Here is a 23,345-nt window from a genome sequence, read left to right on the forward strand (position 1 = left end):
AACTCTGATTTCAAACCTCCGCTGCCTTGTGGCCATACCCATTCATGTGAAAGGCTTCGGGAGTAAACCCTGAGGACAAATCCAGAGCTGGAGTCCCTAAGGCAGTCCAACATTGCCTTCAACTTCGCTCTGGCAGCTCCTGTGACGACACTGGTGCCAAGCTGTATCGGCCCTAGCCCTTCCCTTGGACAACATCGGTGTTGTGAAGAGGGGAGACTTACTGCTTGGGCAACTGCCGGTCTTCCATACAACCGCCCAGGCCTGTGCCCTGGAGAGGACACTCCAGCGTCGCCTCACCGCGACAGCACAACATGGAAAGCAGCAGTCTACCGGTTGTTGCTGCAGCCGAGACTGTCACTCCCGTGTGGGCGTCTACAGCCACAACAGACGCTGCTCTATCAACACAGAGTGAAGCAAAAGACTTTCCAGGCATAGATCCATGGTCTCTCGAGACTAACAGATGCCACCACTTCTCAATAGTACTCATCTTAAATGATGCACCCATACCCAAGATGCTGCCACATGAACCAGAAGCCAACCACTATACTTTACTATATGCAGACAGTTTTAGTCAAGTGGTTAGTTCTAAGGAAGTCAAAAACTGGCTAGTAGTTAAGACAATGAATAAAAGAAGGTTGGTCACAGCTGGAAATGATCACTGGGTTCTATTGTGATTGCTAGCTACCAATTTAGTTTTTGCAAAGTTGTACTATATTAAATAAGTAAATTATTAAAGTAGTTTATTATTGTCACTGAGGTGGAGTGAAAAAAATAATTTTGTGAGCTATCCATGCAGATCATTCCATTGCATTAGTACACAGAGGTAGTACAAAGGAAGGCAATAATGGGGAATAATTTGCCAAATGGTACAAAGAAAGTACAGAGCAGGCACACAGGTACAAGGCTATAATAAGGTAGATTCTGTGATCAAGAGTCCATTATATTGTACTAGGTAATCATTCAATAGTCTTATAACAGTGGAATAGAAATTATACTTGACCTTTAAGGTATATGGTTTAAGGCCTTTGCATCTTCTGCCCAATGAGACAGGGATAGAGAATATCCATGGTAGGTGGGATCTTTGATTATGTTGCCTACTTTGTCTATGCTTTTTGCTACCTCAGTAAAGTAGGTAGTCCATGGAGGGGAGGATGGCTCCTGTGAAATGCTGAGCTGTATTCATATCTTTCAGCAGCTTCCTGCAGTCTCGGGCAACAGTTTGCTTACCAAGCTGTGATTCACTAGAATAGGATGTTTTCTATGGTGGTTGGATAAAAATTGAAGGAGGGTCAAAGGGGACATACTAAATTTTGTTAGCCTTCTGAGGAAGTTGAGGCACTGGTGTGCTTTCTTGGTCTTGGCATCTATGAGGTTGGACCAGGAGAGACAAATGGTGATATTAATTTCTCGGAACTTGTAGTTCTTAACCCTCCTGGCCTTGGCACCCCCTCTCCTGAAGTCAATGACCAGCTTTTTTGACACTGAGGAAAAGGTTGTTGTCATGATACCATACCACTAGGCTGCTTATCTCCTATTCTTACTGATCCAACCTGTTGGTGAGCAAGTCAAAGATCTATTTGCAAAGGGATGCATTGGGTCTCAGTTTTAGGAGTTAGCAGTGTTAATTGCTTAATGCTGCAGCAGTCTGGACCCAATTAAGATACATCCATTACTTGTCCTCTATCATTTGGTCACACCCAATTTCATTAATGACTGCCTACTCACATCCCACGAAATCTCATAATCCATAGCCCAATCGACTCAGGCCCTGTCACCCTGACCTCCACACACTCACCTACATCAATAATTCCAATTTCTCTAATCCCTCAATTGCCCAAATCCATGACCCAAACTCTTATCTTCATACCACCAGAGACACAAATGAGACACAAATCTCCAGGCATCCAAAGTTCTTCCCCGATCCTGCTTGGGCCTCAGCTAACCTTAACAAACCCCAGCTGGATTTCTGACTATCATCCTTCTCTTTGAGCACTGATACCATGTTTTCCATTGCTCGCTCCAAAATGTCTTGACTGCCACATATTTTTAAATGTTATATAACAAATGGCACATAATTTCAGAACCCTTTTTCATAAACTGATGGTTTAAAATTTTTTACAGATGTTATATTTTCTTTCCAGATTCTGTCAACATGAATTTGAATTTTTTTTACTCTAAAGTATTATGCAAAGGCATTTCAGTTTGGCAATAAGTAATTTCTAATCATTCCAGCTAATTTCTGATCAAGTGTGTCACAACATAATCAGACAATAAATAACAATCAGGATTAAAAAGGCAGAGCTTCACGGCAGTTTTTCAAAGTTGGACTGCAACCAATCTGTGAGCACAAGTATATGAAGAGAGCTATCTTTTCAATCGGATCTGCACTCAAGATTAAAAAGGCAGAACTTTGTGGCAGGTTTTCAGTGTTGGATTGCAACCAGTCTCTGAGCAGGATTCATTAGAAAGGGCGAATGAAGAATAACACACAAGCGCAAGCAGAGTGACCATTGTTGTGAGTGGGTCAGTGTTTGGAGTGGCTTTGGCTCATGAGGCTTGGGCGAGGTAAAGTATCTGGTAATCTTCTCTTTTTGTTCTTAATTCTTCATCTGTTAAGGCATAGTAGTGTAGTGAGAATGGCTCCAGGGGCAGTGTTTGTAGTGTGTGTGAGATGTAGGAATTCTGGGAGACCTTCAGTCACCCAGATAACTGCATCTGCAACAGGCGTATCAAGCTGCAGCTCCCGAGAGAACATATTAAGGAACTGGAGCTGCAGCTACATGACCTTTGGCTCATACGAGACAATGAGGTGGTGGCAGATAGGAGCTACAGGGAGGTGGTCACCCCAAGATTGCAGGAGGCAGGTAACTGGGTGACCATCAAGGGAAAATGCACAGCCAGTGCAGAGTACCCATGTGGCTGTCCCCAAATAATAAGTATACCACTTTAGATATTGTTGAGGGGAATGAGCTGCTGGGGAGAGCTGCAGTGACTGGGTCTCTGGTACTGAGTCTGGTGCTGTGGCTCCGATGAGAAGGGAGGCGAAGAAGACTGTAATAGTGATAAGAGATTCCATAGTCAGAGGAATAGAGACGAGATTTTGTGGGCACGATAGAGACACCCGGTTGAGATGTTGCCTCCTAGGTGCTAGCATCCGGGATGTCTCGGATCAGGAAGGAGGAGAGTGAACAGCGAGAATTCTTGGTAGATATTGGCACCAACGACACAGGTAGAAAAGGTGCAGAGGTCCTGAAGAGACATTTTAGGGAGCCAGGTAGAAAACTGAAAAACAGAAGTTCTGGGGTAGTGATCTCTGGATTGCTGCCTGTGTCAAGCACCACTGAGGGTAAGAATAGGATGACTTGGCAGGTGAATGTGTGGCTGAGGAGCTGGTGCAGGGGGCAGGGGTTCAGATTTATGGATCACTGGGATCTCTTCAGGGGAAGGTGCTTGTTAAAAAAAAGGGAAAGGTTACACCTATGGGGTAAAGTAATTGGTGGAAATGTACATAATTCACAGCCACTGACATTGCGTTAGGGTCTCAATTTAAGAGGATGGTCTGGCATGCTAACAAAACTACATAAAGGGTTTTTCAGCATGCTTCTGTGTTCAGGTTTTGGAGTTCAATAAAGTGTATTATGGCTTTTCTCAAACACAAAACACCCCAGTTTTATTTGCGAAAGCCTACATCAGTGACCCTGATGCTCTGGAACAATTCCAGAGCTATTGAACATGTTGGCCATTGCAGTCACTTTGAGACTGCCAGAGTTTTGGGAGCAAAATGCTATTGCTTGGTTCATACAAGCCGCGATCCAATTCGTGCTTTGAGAAATCTTCACCAACACCACCAAATATTTCTATGTGGTAGTGCTGCTCAGTAACTCCATGGCTGCGAGAGTGGTGAGTCTATTAAGAACACAGGACTGAACACAATAAATACCCATTGATGAAAATTTACCTTTCATAGACTTTTGGACTATCGGAGTCTGAACGCACCAGTGGCTCTCCTTGCCCAGTCTCCGCGATGCTAAGCCATTGGAGTTAATGGACCACATGCCGTCTCTCCTTGGAAATCACCATCCTTATTTTATCTTTAAAGAACTCTTCATTCAACAAATGCCTGATCAAGTTCACATAGCCATCGCTAATGCACCCATGAAGGACTAAAGGGAGCCTGCTAAAATGGCTGATAGTCTGCACTCAGCCAGGCAGAGATGCATAATTCCTCCTCTTTTCCCTGACTCAATAAGCCTGGTCAGCAAGGGCCCCAAAGTAAGGACATTAGCGGCTGAGAAACAGACAATGGTGGACCTGTGTTTTTACCACACTCACTTTGGTACAAATGCTAGGAAGTGCCAACTGCCTGGCAGGTACAACAGGCCAGCACATCGGGAAATCAGAGCTCTGTGAACACCATGGGTTCCTGCTGCCAGGGTAATCTACTGTTCATTACGGACACCCTTTCAGGGTGATGCCTCCTGTGTGACTCAGGTGCTCAAGTGAGTGTTGCCTACTGATAAGAAGGCAAAGAGTGGTGAAACCTCACTGGAGACCACCAACAGAAGCAGGATGCAGACTGACGGGACATGACGGATTACGCTCTGCTTCAGTGAGCAATGTTACCCCAGTAAGTTTCTCACAACAACACTGTCAAGCACATGTCCCACTGCATGTGAGTTTACTCAACTGCTGGGCGATTTCCCAAACATCACCAAGCCCACATTCTCCACTACGGTCACAAAGTATGGGACCGAGCACCACACTTCCGTGACTCACACAACACTCCATGCCCACACACATAGACTAGACCCAGACAAGCTGGGTTCTAACGTTTAACTGTCGTTCATTCTTGGGGCACTCCTCTGTTTTCGTGGATGGTTGTGAAGAAAAAGCATTTCAGGATGTATATTGTACAGGTGTCCCCCACTTTTCGAACATTCACTTTACGAAACCTCGCTCTTACGAAAGACCTACATTAGTTACCTGTTTTCGCTAACAGAAGGTGTTTTCACTGTTACAAAAAAAGGCAGCGCGCAAAAAAAGCAGCACGCACCTCGAGCAGCCAAGCTCCTCCCCCGGAACTGCATTCTAGCCAGCATTGCCTGTGAGCAGCCGTTAGCAAGATGAGTTCTAAGGTATCGGAAAAGCCTAAAAGAGCACATAAGGGTGTTACACTTAGCGTAAAACTAGACATAATTAAGCGTTTTGATCGTGGTGAACGAAGTAAAGACAAAGTGAGTTTGGCTTGTGGAAGTTGATGAAGATGATGTTGAAGAGGTTTTGGCATCCCATGATTAAGAACTGATAGATGAAAAGCTGATGCAATTGGAAGAGGAAAGGATAACAATTAAAACCAAATGCAGTAGCGAATGGACCGAAAGTGAAGTTGTCCAGGAACAGAACATGAAACAACTACATGAGATTTTTGCTGCAGAAAAGTACGACTTTAATTTTGAAAGGGTACATATGTTTAGGGCATATTTTCAGGATGTTTTGAGTGCTTACAATGAACTGTATGATAGAAAAATGTGCGAGGCTAAGCAGTCAAGCATACTGTTGTTTTTCAAGCCTTCCACATCAGCCACAGCAGACGACGAACCTTGACCTTCGACATCGAGGCAGGCAGACATAGAAGAAAATGACCTGCCTGCCCTGATGGAAACAGACGACGATGACACCGCAGTGTCCCATCACCCCAACTCCTGCGCCACGGACCAATACATTGCTGTGGAGAATGCAGCGGTAGCCGGGACGCACCTAACACATCATTAAGACAAAAGCCGAAATAAACAGGCTAATTAATTAGGTGCCGCCCAGCATGTAAATGTTGGCCCAGATCAGAGGCGATGGCTGATTGCATCACCTCTGATCTGGCCCGGCATTTATGTGCCGGGCAGCACCTAATTAATTAACTTGTTTATTTCGGCTTTTTTCTTAAAGATGTGCTGGGTGTGTCCCAGCTACCGCAACACCACTGCGTTCTTCGCAGCAACGTATCGGTCCGCGGCCCAGAGGTTGGGGTCCACTGCACCACCCCAACCTCCAATGACTCAGGCTAACCCACCATCATCAATGTGCTCGACGCTGTCTTCCCGATTCCGGTACGTGATACTACACTGTACATACATTATTCCTACCTTATGTAGGCTGTGTATTTTTATGTGTTATTTGGTATGATTTGGCAGCTTCATTATTTATCCTATCATTCCTGCTTTTACTATATGTTACTGTTATTTTAGGTTTTATGTGTTATTTGGCATGATTTGGTAGGTTATTTTTGGGGTCTGCAAACGCTCACAAATTTTTTCCATATAACTAAATGGTAATTACTTCTTCACTTTACGACATTCCGGCTTACGAACCGTTTCATAGGAACGCTCTACCTTTGGATGGTGGGGGAAACCTGTATACATTTCTCTGACATTAAATTGTACTTTTGAACCTTTGAACCACAAAGTCTCAGTTTGCCAACAAAGAAAGACTTGACATTGTATACTGGTCGAATAGCCCCTGAGCTTCACTTTCCATGTAGTCCCTAAGTCCAATGGTGGTTGCCGCGCATATGGCGATTACTGATGCCTTAACGAGGCCACCACCCGCAATCACTACCCAGTGCCACATATCCAGGGCATTTGGCCAGAAAGTTAATATTTTCCAAAGTACTTAGGGGCTACCATCAGGCGCCTGTGCGCATGAAGGACATTCCCAAAACAGCTGTGATAACCCTGTTCAGCCCCTGAGTTTCTGCACATGCTGTTTGGACTGAAAAATGCAGCACAGACTTTCCAATGGCTGATGGACTCTGTATTAAAAGACAAAGATGTTCTTTTTGTTTACCAGGGTGACATATTTGTCTCCAGTGCATCCAAATCCAAACACGTATCCCATCTCCACACACTTTTCAAGCACCTAAGGAGCACGAGTTGATCATTAACCTTGCTAAGTGCTAGTTTGGGTTGTTAACCATTGACTTTCTCAGCCATTGCATCTCCGCAGACAGTGCAAAACCCCTCCCATTAAAAGTAGCTGCTATTATGGATTTCCCACCGCTTTGCTCTACTAAAAAACTGCAGGAGATTTTAGCTATGGTGAATATCAATCACTTTTTCATTCCACGATCTGCTGAACTTGTGCTCCCCCGTATAGTGTGCTTAAAGGCAATACCCCTAGTCATGTGCTGGGCTGGTCAGTGGGCATGACCATGCCATTTGATGGTACCAATCAAGCGCAATCTTACTACCACACCAGCTCTGCAGCACATCTACAGCCATTACTACTGATGCTTCAGACTGCGCTGTAGGTATACTCTAAAGGCAAGATGACAAAACCGTGGCTAATAAGAGAAGTCAAAACCAACATAAAAGCCAAAGGGAGGGCATATAATAAAGCAAAAATTAGTGAGAAGGAATGGAAAGCTTTTAAAAATCAGCAGAAGGCACCTAAAAAAGACATCAAGAAGGAAAAGTTGAAATATGAAGGTAAACTAGCCAATAATATTAAGGAGGATACCAAAATTTCTTCATATATATATATATATATATAAAAAGTGTATACTGTAAGAGAGGCGAGTATGGATATCGGACCGCTGGAAAATGATGTTGAAGAGGTAGTAATAGGTGACAAGGAAATGGCAGATGAACTCAGTAAGCATTTTGCATCAGTCTTCACAGTGAAAGACACTAGCAGTATACCAGACGTTCAAGAGTATCGGGGGCAGAAGTGTGTGAAGTTGCCATTACTAGGAATTGAATTGAATTGACTTTATTACTTACATCCTTCATATACATGAGGAGTAAAAATCTTTACATTATGTCTCCATCTAATTGTGCAATGTGCAATTTATAGCAATTTATAATAAATGGTATGTATGTACAACAATATAACATAGAAATACAGTTGTGTCAGCATGAGTTAATCTGTCTGATAGCCTAGTGGGAGAAGCTGTCCTGGAGCTTGTTGGTCCTGGCTTTTATGTTGTGGTATCGTTTCCCGGATGGTAGCAGCTGGAACAGTTTGTGGTTGGGGTGACTTGGGCCCCCAGTGATCCTTCGGCCCTCTTTACACACCTGCATTTGTAAATGTCCTGAATAGTGGGAAGTTCACACCTACAGATGCGCTGGGCTGTCCACACCACTCTCTGCAGAGTCCTGCAATTGAGAGAAGTACAGTTCCCATACCAGCCAGTGAAACAGCCAGTCAGGATGCTCTCAATTGTCCCCCTGTAGAAAGTTCTTAGGATTTGGGGACCCATACCAAACTTCTTCAACTGACTGAGGTGAACGAGGTGCTATTATTCTTTTCACCACATAGCCGGTATGTACAGATCATGTGAGATCCTCGGTGATATGTATGGCGAGAAACTTAAAGCTGTTCACCCTCTCAAACCCAGATCCATTGATGTCAACAGGGGCTAGCCTGTCTCCATTCCTCCTGTAGTCCACAACTAGTTCCTTTGTTTTTGCGACATTGAGGGAGAGGTTGTTTTCTTGACACCATTGTGTCAGGGTGATGACTTCTTCTCTGCAGGCTGCCTCATTAGTATTTGAGATTAGGCCAATCAGTGTAGAAGAAATAACAGGGAGAAAGTTCTTGGGAAACTGAAAGGTCTGAAGGTAGATAAATCACCTAGACCAGACGATATATACACTCCAGGATTCTGGAAGAGGCGGCTGAAGGGATTATGGAGGTATTAGTAATGATCTTTCAAGAATTACTGGATTCTGGAAGACTGGAAAATTGAAAATGTCACTCCACTCTTCAAGAAGGGAGAGAGGCAAATGAAAGGGAATTATAGGCTATTTAGTCTGACCTCAGTGGTTGGGAAGACATTACAGTTGATTGTTAAGGATGTGGCTTTGGGGTACTTGGGTGCACATGATTAAATAGGCTGTAGTCAGCATGGTTTGCTCAAGGGAAAATCTTGCCTGACAAATCTGATGGAATTCTTTGAAGAAAGAACAGGCAGGATAGACAAAGGAGAATCAGTGGATGCAGTGCATTTGGATTTTCAGAAGGCCTTTGACAAGGTGCCACACGTGAGACTTCTTAACAAGTTATGAACCCATAGTATTACAGGAAAGATTCTAGCATGGATAAAGCTGTGGTTGTTTGGCAGGAGGCAAAGAGTGGGAATAAAGGGAGCTGCCGGTGACTGGTGGTGCTCCACAAGGGACTGTGTTGCAACCATTGCTTTTTACGTTACTTGTCAATGATTTGGATGACGGAATTGATGGCTTTGTTGAAAAGTTTGCAGACGATATGAAGTAGAGGGGCAGGTAGTTTTTAAGGAAGTATAGAGGCTACAGAAGAACTTAGACAGATTAGGAGAATGGGCGAATAAGTAGCAGATGGAATATGGTGTCAGGAACAGTATGATCATGCACTTTGGTAGAAGAAATAAGAAGGTAACTATTTTCTAAATGGAGAGCAAATTCAAGAATCTGAGGTGCAAATTCACTTTGGAGTCCTTGTCCAGAATTCCCTAAAGGTTAATTTGCAGGTTGATTCCATGGTGAGGAAGGCAAATATGATGTTAGCATTCATTTCAAGAGGACTAGAACATATAAGCAAGGATGTAATGTTGAGGCTTTATAAAGCACTGGAGTACTGTCAGCAGTTTCGGGCAATATTCCGTCCAAGGTGCATGCGCGCACAAATCTTTTGCTACTAGCGCACAAAAGGTCACCATCTATCTCATTGGCATGTTAAATATATTTTTCAATTGTACACAATCACATTTCCTTTTCCAAACTCTTATGCGGATGGCGTTGACAACATGGAGTTTGCAATGATTGATCTGCAGATTTTAGAACTGGCTTATTTATAATGTTTTTATTGAAGAAATTATTCAGTGCACACGTTATCGTCACCGAGCAAAAAACTGCACAGCAGAAGATTTTTGTGCACATTGGTCATTGTAAATTAGAAGGAACATGGATTTTGTGCCCCTTATCTCAGAAAGCATGCGCTGACATTGGAGAGGACTCAAACGGTGGTTCATGAAAGTGATCCCAGGATTGAAAAGCTTGTCATATGAAGAGCGTTTGATAGCTCTGGGCAAGTTCTCACTGGAATTCAGAAGAATAAGGGATGACCTCATTGAAACCTATCGAATATCGAAAGGCTGCAATAGAGTGGATGTAGAGAGGATGTTTCCTATGGTGGGAGAGTCTAAGTCCAGAAGACACAGCCTTAGAATAGAAGGGTGTCCTTCTAGAATAGATATGTGGATAAATTTCTTTAGCCAGGGAGTGGTCAATCTGTGCAATTCGTTGCCACAAATAGCTATTGAAGCCAAGTCATCGGGTATACGTATTTAAGGCAGAGATTGACAGATTCTTGATTAGTCAGGGCATGAACGTATACAGGGAGAAGGCAGGAGATTGGGGCACAGAGGGAATATAAGTCAGCCACAATGAAATGGCAGAGTAGACTCGATTGGCCAAATGGCCTAATTCAGCTCCTATATCTTATGTTACATTTTATGCTTTAATATGAACTCCTGCCATTACTGTTTTAGGAACAATTGTTGTCTGATAAATTAAACGATTATTAGCATAAGGGAGTTTAAATTAATTGATAGCACACATTTAACTTTTGTTGGGAGTGAACAGGATTTTAAAATCTAAATTACCATGTGACTGAGGGAAATCATGTGCAAATTGAGTGTGAGATGTAACGAGTCGAAATAACTGGATGCAGTTAGAGTCTACAATAATTATGATGAAAAGTTCATAAACATTTAGATTTTTAATATGCACCATGGTTTACTGTCTAAACTCATATCAAAATAATTGCTAAATTTATCTTGGCATGTGCTTTTAAAAGTTATGTTTTAAAGCCTGTTTTTTAAATTATAACTTTAAAACTATTATTACAACATTCCATTTCTGAAATTCGTTTAATGTGCTAAAGCATCCCCAAAGTAGCTCATTGGAATACCACAAACAAAATTCCAAATTAGAGCAGAAGGTTAGCCACAGATAGTAATTTTAAGTATTATTTTAATTACTGGTGGTAAATCAGAAAAAAAACTTCAATTTAACAGAGCCCCATCTTCCCTTCTGATAGCATTTCTATACACTGCACAAATTTGTTTTGTTTTATATATTTTAGAAACCAGGACTCAAAAATAAAAAGGTCAAGAGATTGCACACACGCTGTGATTGTTTTAGGTCCTAAAAATAATTTATATTTATTAGTATTAGCTGAGCATATGCGACAAATGTTTCTTGGGAGGAATAAGAAGAATATTACTTTGAAGGCTGGGTGTGTGGGCTTCATAAGACTGAACACAAAGAGAACTGGTGCTGTGAACACAATTAAACTGTCATGGTCCGCTCCGTGAAGTTAGCATTCCGGTTCACGGTACGGTCATCGACCCTTACTCCAGGTTTTCCTGTCTACCCTGTTTCTGTTCCTGTTGAGCACTAATTGAGGCAGCTAATTCTCATTGGGGCTGGCTACATAAATACCTCCAGATACCAGGGCAGGATTGTTCTTGTCCTTACTCCTCGTATCCCTTCCCCTGCCTTCTGTTTCCTTGCCTTGCCGGTAACTCTCAGCTTGCCTTAAGTTCCTGTCTCGCCTTGCATTGCCTGAAGCCTTGCCTTGTCTTGCTGGTAACTCTCACCTCGTCTCGCCTGAAGTCTTGTCTTGGAGCCACCCCGTACCTAGCTCCCTTCCTGTCCCTTGCCTCCGTCGGGTAAGCCAGGCCAGATTGCCGTTACCCTGCGGTGGGTCCTGTCCCTTCCTGTCCCTTGCCTCCGTTGGGTGGAGATCCGCGCCCTTCCCAGGTGACCCGTGCCCTGCCCAGGAGTACCGCGCCCTGCCCAGGAGGAGCTTCAAGCTCCCAAGTCTCTGGTCTCCAGCATCACCTCAAGTCTCTGGTCTCCAGCCTCGCCTCAAGTCTCTGGTCTCCAGTCTCGCCTCAAGTCTCTGGTCTCCAGTCTCGCCTCAAGTCTGAAGACTCCAGCCTCGTCCTGCCTGCCAGCCAAGTCACGTCCTTGTCTAGTTCTGGGGTCTGAGCCAGAGGCAAGACCCAGGTTCTGGGTCCTTGTCCAGTCTCTGGCTCAGAGTCCAAGCCCGGGCTCCTAGCTCTCTTGTCCAGTCCTGTTCCACGTTCCCAGTTTTCATGTCCATGTCCTAGCCCTCACCTTGTATCCCAGTCCTGTCCCTAGTACTTCAGTGTCTGTGTCTTACACTTGGGTCTGTTCCCAGCCACCCCCTTATGACATAAACAGAACACAGATGGGATGCAGTACAGAAAAGGATATGTACTGACAATTATGGCAGTTAAAAATGGAGAGCCAAATTATTATAAAAAAGAGGTAAATCAGAAGTGACAATGGCAGAGAGGCAGGTCACAATGACTAATAAGGAAAGAAGAACCTGAAGTTATGCAGTGTTACCTAGAAATTCTTTGGGGAAACAATGTTCATACCTACCTGGTAGCTTGTATAAGCTGAGCATTTTCAAAAATACTATATGACGATAAGCCTGAGAAGATGTCGGATTCCATAGAAACTCCTTCAAGTTCTGAAAACTCTTTGTCTGTTAAGCCAAATGCCTCCATCATGTTAATTCCTATATAAAAAAAGTTATCAAAATACAAGTGATTTTTGAGCTAAATGCAATTTTGTTGTAAAACAAAGTGAGATGCTTCCACAATTTATTAGTGGGATGGATACAACTAAATCAAGATAAACAATATTTATTCATACCTGGGACAACCATGCCTTGAATATTTGTCAGTGGACAAACTAAAAACAAGAAACATGAATTCCGTTAACTTTTAACTGCCAACATTTTACTACTTTGCAACATGTCTCAAGAGATGTAAGCAATTCTAATCTAATAACTGATTTTAGGTGAATTAGTCTTAAACACATAAAGACCTTCAATCAAGTGCAAGAATAATTTTTGCTTTTATTGAAGCAGCAAGAAGTAGGCAGAGAGCTGAGAGAACTCTTCGTTGAATAATGGACCTCCTGTATCCAACAGAACAAGCAGACGGCTTAATATTCAGTTAGAAAGTGTCAACTACTATGATGCTGCACCTTTGTAATAATACATTGAAGTGTCTGACTGTTAATTGATGAAAGAATAATAGGGACTGAAATCTGATGAAATTGAAGACTGTTCAGTCATCACCGATATCTTTCAATAACCCAAATAGATTTATTAATCTGGTCTGCTAATGAAGGATAGAAATTAAAAAAAGCAAAGGTACCAGAATAAAGCAAGTAAAAATGGTACCAACAAGATTACCATATTACTATTTCCATTCTGTGTTTTTTAAGCTGGCAGGCTTTATGCAGATGTAAAATTGTATGATCTCTTAAGTGGCATTCAATGAAAGTTGCACACAGGATTTTATTGACTTCATAAGCTATTCTCAGTTGACATGGATATGCCAATCAAAGATGCAGCACATTTTTATTGCTACTGAAGGACAGTTTCCTGAAATATTTTGGTTTTGTGCTGCTAATAAGAAATGAAAATAAGAAATATACTTACATGTCAAAACAGTTTGACAAATGGATGCAATAACTTTGTTTCCAATGTTGCTTAATTCACTGAAGTCGTGAACATAAAACACAGCTTTGAAATCAGACACACTTGTAACTTTATTAAGTTTTACCTCATCAGCGTCATCAATACCAAGAACAAAGATATAAAAGCCTGTGTAAAAAAAAGATAAAGTTTATAAGGTTTAAAATATTTGATGTGAAGAAATTAACATGTCTGTTATATTCGCAAACAACAGGAATTCTACAGATGCTGGAAATTCAAGCAACACACATCAAAGTTGCTGGTGAACGCAGCAGGCCAGGCAGCATCTCTAGGAGGAGGTACAGTCGACGTTTCGGGCCGAGACCCTGGGGCTGTACCTCTTTCTAGGATGCTGCCCGGCCTGCTGCATTCACCAGCAACTATTATGTGTGTTATCAAAAATATACATCAGATTTCTACCTAAATGTGAACAACATCACAGCACTTCTTTTGCCTCTCAAGCTGCATCAAACACAGTCAGTTAACGTTATCCCATGGATTCTGTCTACACTTCTTTCTGCCTCAATCAATGGCTCGTCCCACTCTGGATGTTCTCTTTTCCATCCCCTTCAATTGGGCAGAAGACACAAAAGCTTAAAAGCATCTACCACCTGGCTCAAGGACTGCATCTATCCTGTTGTTATAAGACTATTGAATGGTCTCTGGTATGATAAGATAAAGTCTTGACCTCAGTCTCATTATGGTTGTGTACCTTATTGTCTGAGAACATATTACTTTTCATTCTGTTATTGTTTTTCTTGTATTTTCTCAATGCATTGTTGTAATAAAATAATTTGTTTGAATGACATCTACAACAAAGTTTTCTCACTGTAACTCAAAACAAGTGACAATAATAAACTAATTAAAAAAACACCATGGATGAGTTGTTATTTTCTTTCACAAGTATCTACTTGGGACAATAGCTTCACCTCTTAACTAATCAGAATCAGAATCATGTTTAATATTACCGGCTTATGTGATGAAATTTGTTAACTTTGTAGCAGTAGTGCATTGCAATAAATGACAAATACATATAAAAAATGAATTAGAGTAAGTGTATATTAAATTAAGAATAGTACCATAAATTATATCCTGAAATTACTCTAAACTCTAACAATTATTTAGTAACAGCAATAGTTGCCTAAAATATCACCTTTCAATGCCAGCTGTTGAAGTGTTTCGCTTATTTCTCCAAGAACTGCTCCACGAGCAATAATAATCAGAACTTTATGAATATGTTTTCTTTCCATTGTATCATTGTTGGAAAACAGATCATATGATGTTCTGCTATCTTTGGCTATAAGACAAAATTAACAATTTATGAGCAAAAAGTCTTAATTCAAAACAAGTTTGCTAATTCGTTCCACGTTAGCTCAGTTTTGATTGATGAGGCAGTTATCGCTCTCCACTCACACCCATGGAATTTTCCATGAACATTGAAAGGCAGAATATGAAGCACTCATCTTAAACAAATGAATAAATTATTTAAGTAACAAACTGCAAATGGCACCATCCTGCACACCATTTCCTGATGTTCTGACATGCATTATGGCAGATGTAAATACACATGCCTGTCTGCAAGGCAAGATAAGCATAACTCAGTCATATTTTCTTCCTGTTGAATAAACATTTCGGCATTCCAAGTGTAAGGGGTTTCTTCTTTTATGTTACTGCGTGGGCTAATCAAAATGGCTTCTTTGTTATGTTATCTGCTGAGAAAGTTCTCTCCTTAGCAGCTTGTTTGGGTTATAGAGTGAGTTGTATTCAGTTGCTAACCAATGGGGACGGATGTTATTCTTTCTTGTGTGTCTGTAAGCTATTGTGATGTGCGGGTTTTTGGGGAGAAAGCGCAATGCAGAGAGAGAGAGAGTGGACGCAATGCTGTGAGCTGGCCGACGGGCCAGACCCTGAGCCGGAGTCCAAGGTCCAGGGTCTTCGGTGAGGAGAGGAGACGAAGACAGACTCGTGTGGAGCGTCTGGTCAACCACCGTGGTTGATCTAGGCAGCGGGTTGAGGTGGTCAGAGGGGATTAAATGGTGAAAAGAAGATCGTTACTAGAGCTCCAACTTTTGTGCACGAAGAGGTTGAACTTTGATAAGTGTGGCGTCTTTTACTTTCCTTTTATATTTTATCTCTATTAATTACATAGTTCCAGTAATATCTATAAATTGTAATCATTTAATCATATATGGTGCATTGTCTATTATTTGGCGGGGTGGAGTACAATCACACAGCATCCACACAAACTTAATTACCCAGTTTGGTGGGGTCGAAGGCTGCTTCCCCTAGACGAAAGCAAGTTGAGCGAGCCGGAGGCTTACCAGGGGGGCTACATTTGGGGGCTCTTCCGGGATTGAATTCAGTGGTGCGCTGCATGATTGCTCTGTTTAAGTCAGTAATATGTGTCTCTGTGGGAATGCTGGTTATTACTGCATGCGTGTTGTTGGTGGGACCAGGGGCTGTCCATACTGTTAGAAGAGAGAGGAAAGAGTGGTCTGATTCGGAGATAGTGTCTGCGAATAAATGTTCCAGCTATGCTAGGCTCTGCCTGGCTTTTGGGATATTTTCCACCCTTAAAGGAGCGGAGGCATATGGGACATGGGCAGAGCGGATCTCTCAGTTGTTAGATGAGTAGCAGTGCTCAGTTGAGAGACAGCGACAGGGATTGGTTGAAAGTTTGAGTAGGTGGGCTGTTGACGGTGTTAGGTCTGTCAGGTTCAATTACCCCGTAGTGACACCTGCCAGTCATCTGAAAGCGGGGGGCAAGTTTCAGTGTATCTTCTCTGGCTAGGAGGGCAGCTAAATTGCTTGCAGTGCCAGGGGAACTGCAAGCCCCTCCCTCAGTTGTTCAGCTGATCAGTGAGGTGTAGGGAAACTTAGTGGAGGCCCTGTGGGGAAATGGCTTGGGGTCTCCAGGGGAGCACATTCCCAGCAATGTACCAAGGAACTTCCGAAAGGAAAAGACCCTATTCCCGAAGACTTAGAGGGACCACGCCCCCGTATGTCGTTACGGATAGATGGAAGCTATGCCAAAGGCATCCTCGACACCGAGGCGCAGGTCAAGTTGTTGTACAGTTTGTTTTACAACCAGTGTCTGAAGCATTTACCCTTAACAACATTAAGGGCACTGGAGATTTGGGGTACCAGTGCCAGTGATTATCCAGAAGACGATGATTGGTTAGTGAAACTGGAGTTCATGGGGGCATTGTCTGTGCTTGTGAGGACGTGTGTAACAGCCTTGGGCCAGTACCAAATGTAAACGAGACCCGATTGTGGTACGGCCTGGGTGAAGTATCTGAGGGTGAAACCCTCCTAGTTGATGCTCCGAAATACCACGAGGGAGGGGAGTTGTCCGCTGAAGACACCTTGGTGAGAGAGAGGTCGTGGCATCTGGACCCTGTAGCCGTGGAAGACGTAGGCAGCGTGTGTGTGGATTATAGGGCTTTGAACAGGCGCACTGTCATTGACCAGAATACGGCCCTGAGAGCCGAAGACGCTATGGTCTGTTTGTATGGTGCAACATGGTTTAATGTGCTTGATCTGAGGACTGGACGCTGCCAGTTCCCGATGAGTGAGGCCGACTCAGAGAGGCGGGGTGGGGTACAATCACACAGCATCCACACAAACTTGATTACCCAGTTTGGTGGGGCCGAAGGCTGCTCCCCCTAGACGAAAGCGAGTTGAGTGAGCCTGAGGCTTACCGGGTGGCTACACAAGAGAGGTAGACTACCTAATGCCACTGTTAAGTGTGGTTATCTAATTGACCACAAAGTTATATGCTTTCTGTTACGTACCCCGTAACTGGGTTGCCAAACCAGCAGAAATGGATCACTCAGTTGGAGTCTGGATTACTAGAACTAAGAAAGTTTTATTAAAGAAACAAGCAACACAGTACTGTAATCAAAAGGATAATAAATGCAACAGTTCAGCAATGATAAACACACATGTACACAGAATTAAGATAACAGGATCAATCAAGCTCTATCGTTGTCTAGGGGTAAATGACCAGTTTCAAAGTGACGCGAAGTTCAGTTCAATTTAGTTCAGTTCAGTTCGCAGTAATCGCTGTTGTGGCGATGGACAGTGGGGGGGGGGGGAAGAGAGAGAGAGCAAAACGAATGAATATTCAAGGCTTCCACACAGACCTTCGCAGTCAGCTTTCGGGCAAGTCCTTTGTGATGTCATCTGAGGTCACCAACCGTGACCCCTCCGTTTCCAGATACGATCGTTTCCCTGCGGTGAACCTGGCACCCAGGCAAGGGTAGACACACACCAGGTTCCCGCCGATCGTGCCTTTCCACCCTGTGCGTCTATGGCCCGGTACTTCCCACCGACTTGTGAGAGACGCACCGCTTCCAGGGTCTTGTTACCTCAGGTGTCGTGTGTGTGTCGCCTTAGCGAACCTGTCCCTTTTTATCCCCCTGCGTCCCTTTTTATCCCCCTGCTGGGGTATCGCCTGTCCATCACTTCAAACAGTTCAGGGTTCAAAGGGGGAGCCAATCTTGACAGCTCTCCTTCCTTCATTAACATCTCCAAATGCTGCTCCATTGTTTTCCTTATCTCTCTCTCTCCTGAAGACAGGTGGCAGACCAACTGCTGATTCCACTGGTGCCAGCCCAGGACAGCTACATCTTAATCTGTGTGTATTCTTGTCACATTTCTCAGAAGTACTGTGATCTCAGTATTTCATGCTTTAAACCTGAATACATGGGAAGAAAGTACTTTTTTTTTCATATGCTTCCTGCTGTCCACCACTACCACTCCTTACCTGCTCCACCAGTTCTTCTCTCATCATACGTCATCAGGGTAACTTATATCAGCCAATTCACCGATAGTTGCAAACGCCAAAACAGCTACACATAAATAGCTGCACAAGACCAGGCTGTCAAAAAGCCAGATGCAGAGCTATATGATATGCTAAAGCATCCTAAATTGTAAGCTAAGTTAACCTGAATCAAATGCTGCAACCACTTGCTCTTAACCTCCTGAAGTATGTGGAACATTTTGTCTCTGAAGGTTACAGATGCTAACTCAACTTTAGTGATTACAGAGGAAGATAAACTGGAAGAGTACTAGCGAGTTATTGGAGCAGATAATGGGGCATTAGGATTAAAGAGTTAGAGATACTAAGGTGAGAAATGCATTCCACTGGTGCTTCAAAGATCCAAAATAAAAATATAACTGGAAGGCAGACCCCCCAGTTCAATGATGTCCCTTATTTCACAAACAGATTCACATGAAAATTGCCACAGATGCAATAAAATAACGCACAACTATTACAGAATATGTAGCTAACTCTACCTTATCCATATACAACTGGTGCTTAGTGGATGACATTGAGAATAGACACTATTTTAATGAGTGTGGAGGCAGATTTGAAAGTGGTCCAATAACGGAATGCAATAATAAATACAGAAGCATTGGCTCATCAAAAATCTATTTATCTACTTTGTTCGTATACTGGCTATTATTCACTACCTTCAAAATTGGATAGGTACTTGAAAAGAAAACAAAACCTGCACAGCTATTGTGAGAGAAATTGAATGAATGGAAGTTTTTGGACAAATCTTTCAAACCACTGCTTCTGGTTCATTGGGCAGCATGAACTCATTCAATATTGTACCATAATATGATTCTTTGATCAGAAGATAAATTTAATGGATTTTGTAATGTATTGTGTGGGTATTCGTAGCGTCAGAGTGCGTATGACGTCAGGACATGGAAAAAGTAAAAAATGGAAGTCTGGTGAATAAACGTGGTTGTTCCATCTACAGCGGTGTCCGAGTCACATCAATATTACATGGTGTCAGAAGAAATCGCGGAAAAAAAAGGAAGAGAAGACAGGTAAAAGATGTCACAGTTACAGCCAGCGTCAAGTTTAAGCCGACAAGGTAATCTTGCTGAGAACTGGAAAATATGGATCTAGAAGTTTGAGCTGTCTTGCACCGCTAGCGGCGTAGCTGAAAAGACAGAGAAAGTGCAATGTACTACGTTTCTGCATGTGGCAGGGGAAGAGGCAATGAAGGTTTGCAACACGTTTGTCTTCCAAGATGACGGGCAAGATAAAACTGAAGTGTTAAAGAAAAAGTTTCAAGATTACTGCGAACAGAGAAAAAACCTACTGTACATCCGACACCGGTTTTTCACGAGGGCTCAAGGACCAATAGAGACCATAGATGCCTATGTAACAGATTTGAAGGCAAAAGACTGTGAGTTCGGACAACTGCATGACTCTTTAATACGTGACAGGATTGTGTGCGGCATATGAGATGATCAAGTGAGAGGCAGGCTATTGAGAGAGGCAGATCTTATATTAGAAAAGGCAATTGATGTTTGCCGTGCCAGCGAGACCACGTCAAGTCTGGTTAAAGTGCTCAATGAAGAGATTGAAGTGCACAAAATAAAAACTGTGAAAACTGACAAGAGTAGGACAAAGCCAGCTCCACAGGATGATCAAAAGGAAGTTAACTGCAACAGATGTGGTTATAAACATGGATACAGAAAATGTCCAGCTTTTGGTCAGACATGCAAGTTATGCCAGAAAAGAAATCACTTTGCAAAGATGTGCAAATCAAAGGAGCACGCAAGGAAAGTGCATGCTGTGGAACAGAGTGAGGGCAACAGTGACATGTTCATTGGCACAGTTGAAGTGGAACAGGAGGTATGCATCAAGAATATTGACAATGCAGAGATGGAGGATGAAGATGATTGGACTCAAGATCTGATAATAAACAGGAGGAATGTGACATTTAAGCTTGACACTGGGGCAAAGTGCAATGTAATGTCGGCAGAAACATTCAACTCACTGGACATCAGAGAAAGACTGGAAAAATCCACCTGCAAGCTTGTTGCATATTTCGGCCACAAGCCGTGCCACTGGGCAAAAAAGCACTCACCTGCGTGTACAAAGGCCAAAAATACAAGATCGAGTTTGAAATAGTACAGCAACATGTTCCAGCAATACTGGGCAAAGCAACATGCACAAAGCTAGGCCTGGTGAAGAGAATCTATGGGGTTGAAAAAGAAAATGACTTCTCAAAGACTTTGATGACTTGTTTTCTGGATTAGGATGTTTACCAGGGAAACACCATATCCAGATTGATCCAACTATTGCACCAGTCATGCATGCCCCGAGAAAGATTCCAGCAGCTCTCAGGGATCAAGTAGCAGAGGAGCTACACAGAATGGAACAGATGGGAGTCATAACAAGACAAATAGAACCAACCGACTGGGTGAAGTGTGGTGACAGTGGTCACAGAAAAAAAGACGAGGATTTGCATGGATCCACAAGATCTCAACCAAGCCATCAAAAGAGAGCACTATCCGCTGCTCACGGTTGAAGAGGTTGTCTCCCACATGCCTAATGCAAAATACCTTTCAGTATTAGACGCAAATCAAGGCTTCTGGCAGATCAAGCTGGATGAGGAAAGTTCCAAATTATGCACGTTCAACACGCCCATAGGGAGATATAGTTTCCTGCGTCTACCCTTTGGGATTTCTTCTGCATCAGAGGTATTCCAGAGATCCGTGGCATGAATGATTGAAGACCTGGACGGGGTGGTCAACATCATCGATGATTTGCTGATATGGGGTGACACAATTGAGGAACATGATCAGAGACTGACAAGCTCCTGGAGAGAGCACGTGAGTACAATCTAAAACTGAACAAAAGTAAATGTAAGATCAGAACTACAGAGACCACATGCATAGATCATGTACTCAGTGCTGATGGGCTAAAACCAGATGATGAAAAGGTCAGAGCTGTGGTACAGCTACCACCACCCAAAGACAAGCAAGAACTGTTGAGGTTCATGGGCATGATACGGTATCTTGCCAAATTCATTCCCAATTTATCAGAGGTCAGCGCTGCACTCCGAAAGCTACTAGAGAGCAACACTGAATGGCATTGGGAAGACGAACAAAAGAAAAGTTTTGACACATTGAAGCAGTTGGTTACCAATGCACCAGCACTCAAGTTCTATGATGTCAATAAACCGGTGACGATGTCGGTGGATGCCAGTTTGGAGGGAATAGGAGCTGTTATACTGCAGGATGGGAGGCCTGTGGCATATGGATCATGAGCACTTACGGACTGTCAACGCCGATATGCTCAAATTGAGAAGGAATTACTCACCATAGTTTATGGGTGTGAGAAGTTCCACCAGTATGTATATGGCAAAGAAATCCAAGTTGAGAGTGATCACAAACCATTTGAAAGCATCTTCAAAAAGCCACTCCACCAAGCTCCTATGAGGCTGCAAAGGATGCTTCTCAGGCTACAGAGGTACACTCTCACAGTCACCCATAAGCCAGGAAAAGAACTATACATCGCTGATGCTTTGAACCATGCTTACCTCAAAGAGCAAAAGGAAGAGTTGTTAGGAAGAGAGCTGGAGGTCAACTGGGTTACACCTCAGCTACCCATCTCTGAGGAGAAGTTGAACATGTTCAGGAAAGCGACTGCAGATGATCCTGAAATGCAAATGCTAGGAGACATTACAATGAATGGATGGCCAACAGAAAGAAAAGATGTTCCAAAGGAAATGCAGAAATACTGGACATTTAAAGAGGAAATCAGCTATGCATCAGGACTAATGTTCAAAACGTCAAAACTCATCGTACCAAACCAAATGAGACAGGATAGGCTCAACAGAATTCATAAGTCATACCTGGGGATAGTGAAATGTAAAGAAAGAGCGAGGGACATTCTCTATTGGCCAGGCATGTCAACTCAGATAGAAGACATTGTTTCTCAGTGTGCTGTCTGTAATGAAAACAAAAACAACAATCCAAGAGAGCCTTTGCTTCCCCACCCACTACCAGGAAGACCATGGGAGAGGATTGGCACAGATCTCTTTCACTACAATGGTACAGAATATCTGCTTTGTGTGGACAACTATTCAAAATATGCAGAGATCACCAAGTTAAGTAACACATCCAGTCGAGGTGTCATTAGCGCAGTGAAGTCGACACTCGCAAGACATGGTATTCCAGGTATTGTCGTGAGTGACAATGGTCCACAATATGCCAGTGGTGAGTTCAGCGGGTTCTCAGAAAGCTGGGAATTTCAACATGTTACTTCCAGTCCAGGGCATGCTCAGTCTAATGGACAAGCAGAGAGAACTGTACAAACTGTCAAGAACATGCTCAAGAAGGCACATAGCAGCAACTGTGACCCTTACATTGCTCTGCTTGAATGCTGTAATACACCGATTGAGGGTGTGGGGTTCTCTCCTGCGCAGCTGTTGATGGGACGTCTGAAGTCCAAGCTGCCAACATCCACAACTCTACTGACTCCTGAAGGTAATGCTCAAGTACATGACAAGCAAAAGTACAAGCAAATAAAGCAAAAGAGCTACTATGACAGACATACAAGACAACTGCCAGATCTGCATACAGGTGAAAATGTCAGAATACAGAGAGGAGACACTTGGCAACCAGCTGTGGTTGTGAACAGACATCAGCAACCAAGATCCTTCATAGTTTGCATGCCGGATGGAAGAGTCTACAAGAGGAACAGGAAGCATCTGCTGAAGACAGGGGAGAGGGAGTTTCCACGTACAGATGCACAGGACATTTCCACAGATACAGATATGGAAACAAACGACACCAAGAGTGATGCAGACCCCAAAGACACAGAGGTCACTCGAGAGACTGACACTGATGAAGGACAAGCACAGTCACAGTTGTATCACACACGGTCTGGGAGACAAGTCAAACTTCCAGCTAGATACAGAGACTAGACATACATACAGTCTCACACAGTTTGAGGCAAAGTCACACATGTCATA

General features: G+C 43.1%; 1 protein-coding gene and 1 long non-coding RNA gene across 7 annotated transcripts in view; one reads left to right on the plus strand and one right to left on the minus strand.

Annotated features, from left to right (window-relative positions):
- The window catches only part of LOC140186506 (uncharacterized), a 140,905-nt gene that overhangs the window by 86,736 nt on the left and 30,824 nt on the right, over positions 1-23,345 (plus strand). The gene's annotated exons all lie outside the window — the stretch shown is intronic.
- Positions 1-23,345, minus strand: part of LOC140186485 (collagen alpha-1(XIV) chain-like) — a 183,972-nt gene that overhangs the window by 47,683 nt on the left and 112,944 nt on the right. For all 5 annotated transcript variants that reach the window (XM_072240859.1, XM_072240841.1, XM_072240850.1 and 2 more), the window contains 4 exons: positions 14,708-14,851; positions 13,519-13,683; positions 12,723-12,761; positions 12,447-12,585 (listed from right to left, as the gene is read on the minus strand). In XM_072240859.1, the coding sequence (XP_072096960.1) occupies positions 12,447-12,585; positions 12,723-12,761; positions 13,519-13,683; positions 14,708-14,851 (487 nt within the window). The remainder of the gene's footprint in view (positions 1-12,446; positions 12,586-12,722; positions 12,762-13,518; positions 13,684-14,707; positions 14,852-23,345) is intronic.

Source organism: Mobula birostris, chromosome 2 (genome assembly GCF_030028105.1).
Source record: "Mobula birostris isolate sMobBir1 chromosome 2, sMobBir1.hap1, whole genome shotgun sequence".
NCBI classification, from domain to species: domain Eukaryota; kingdom Metazoa; phylum Chordata; class Chondrichthyes; order Myliobatiformes; family Myliobatidae; genus Mobula; species Mobula birostris.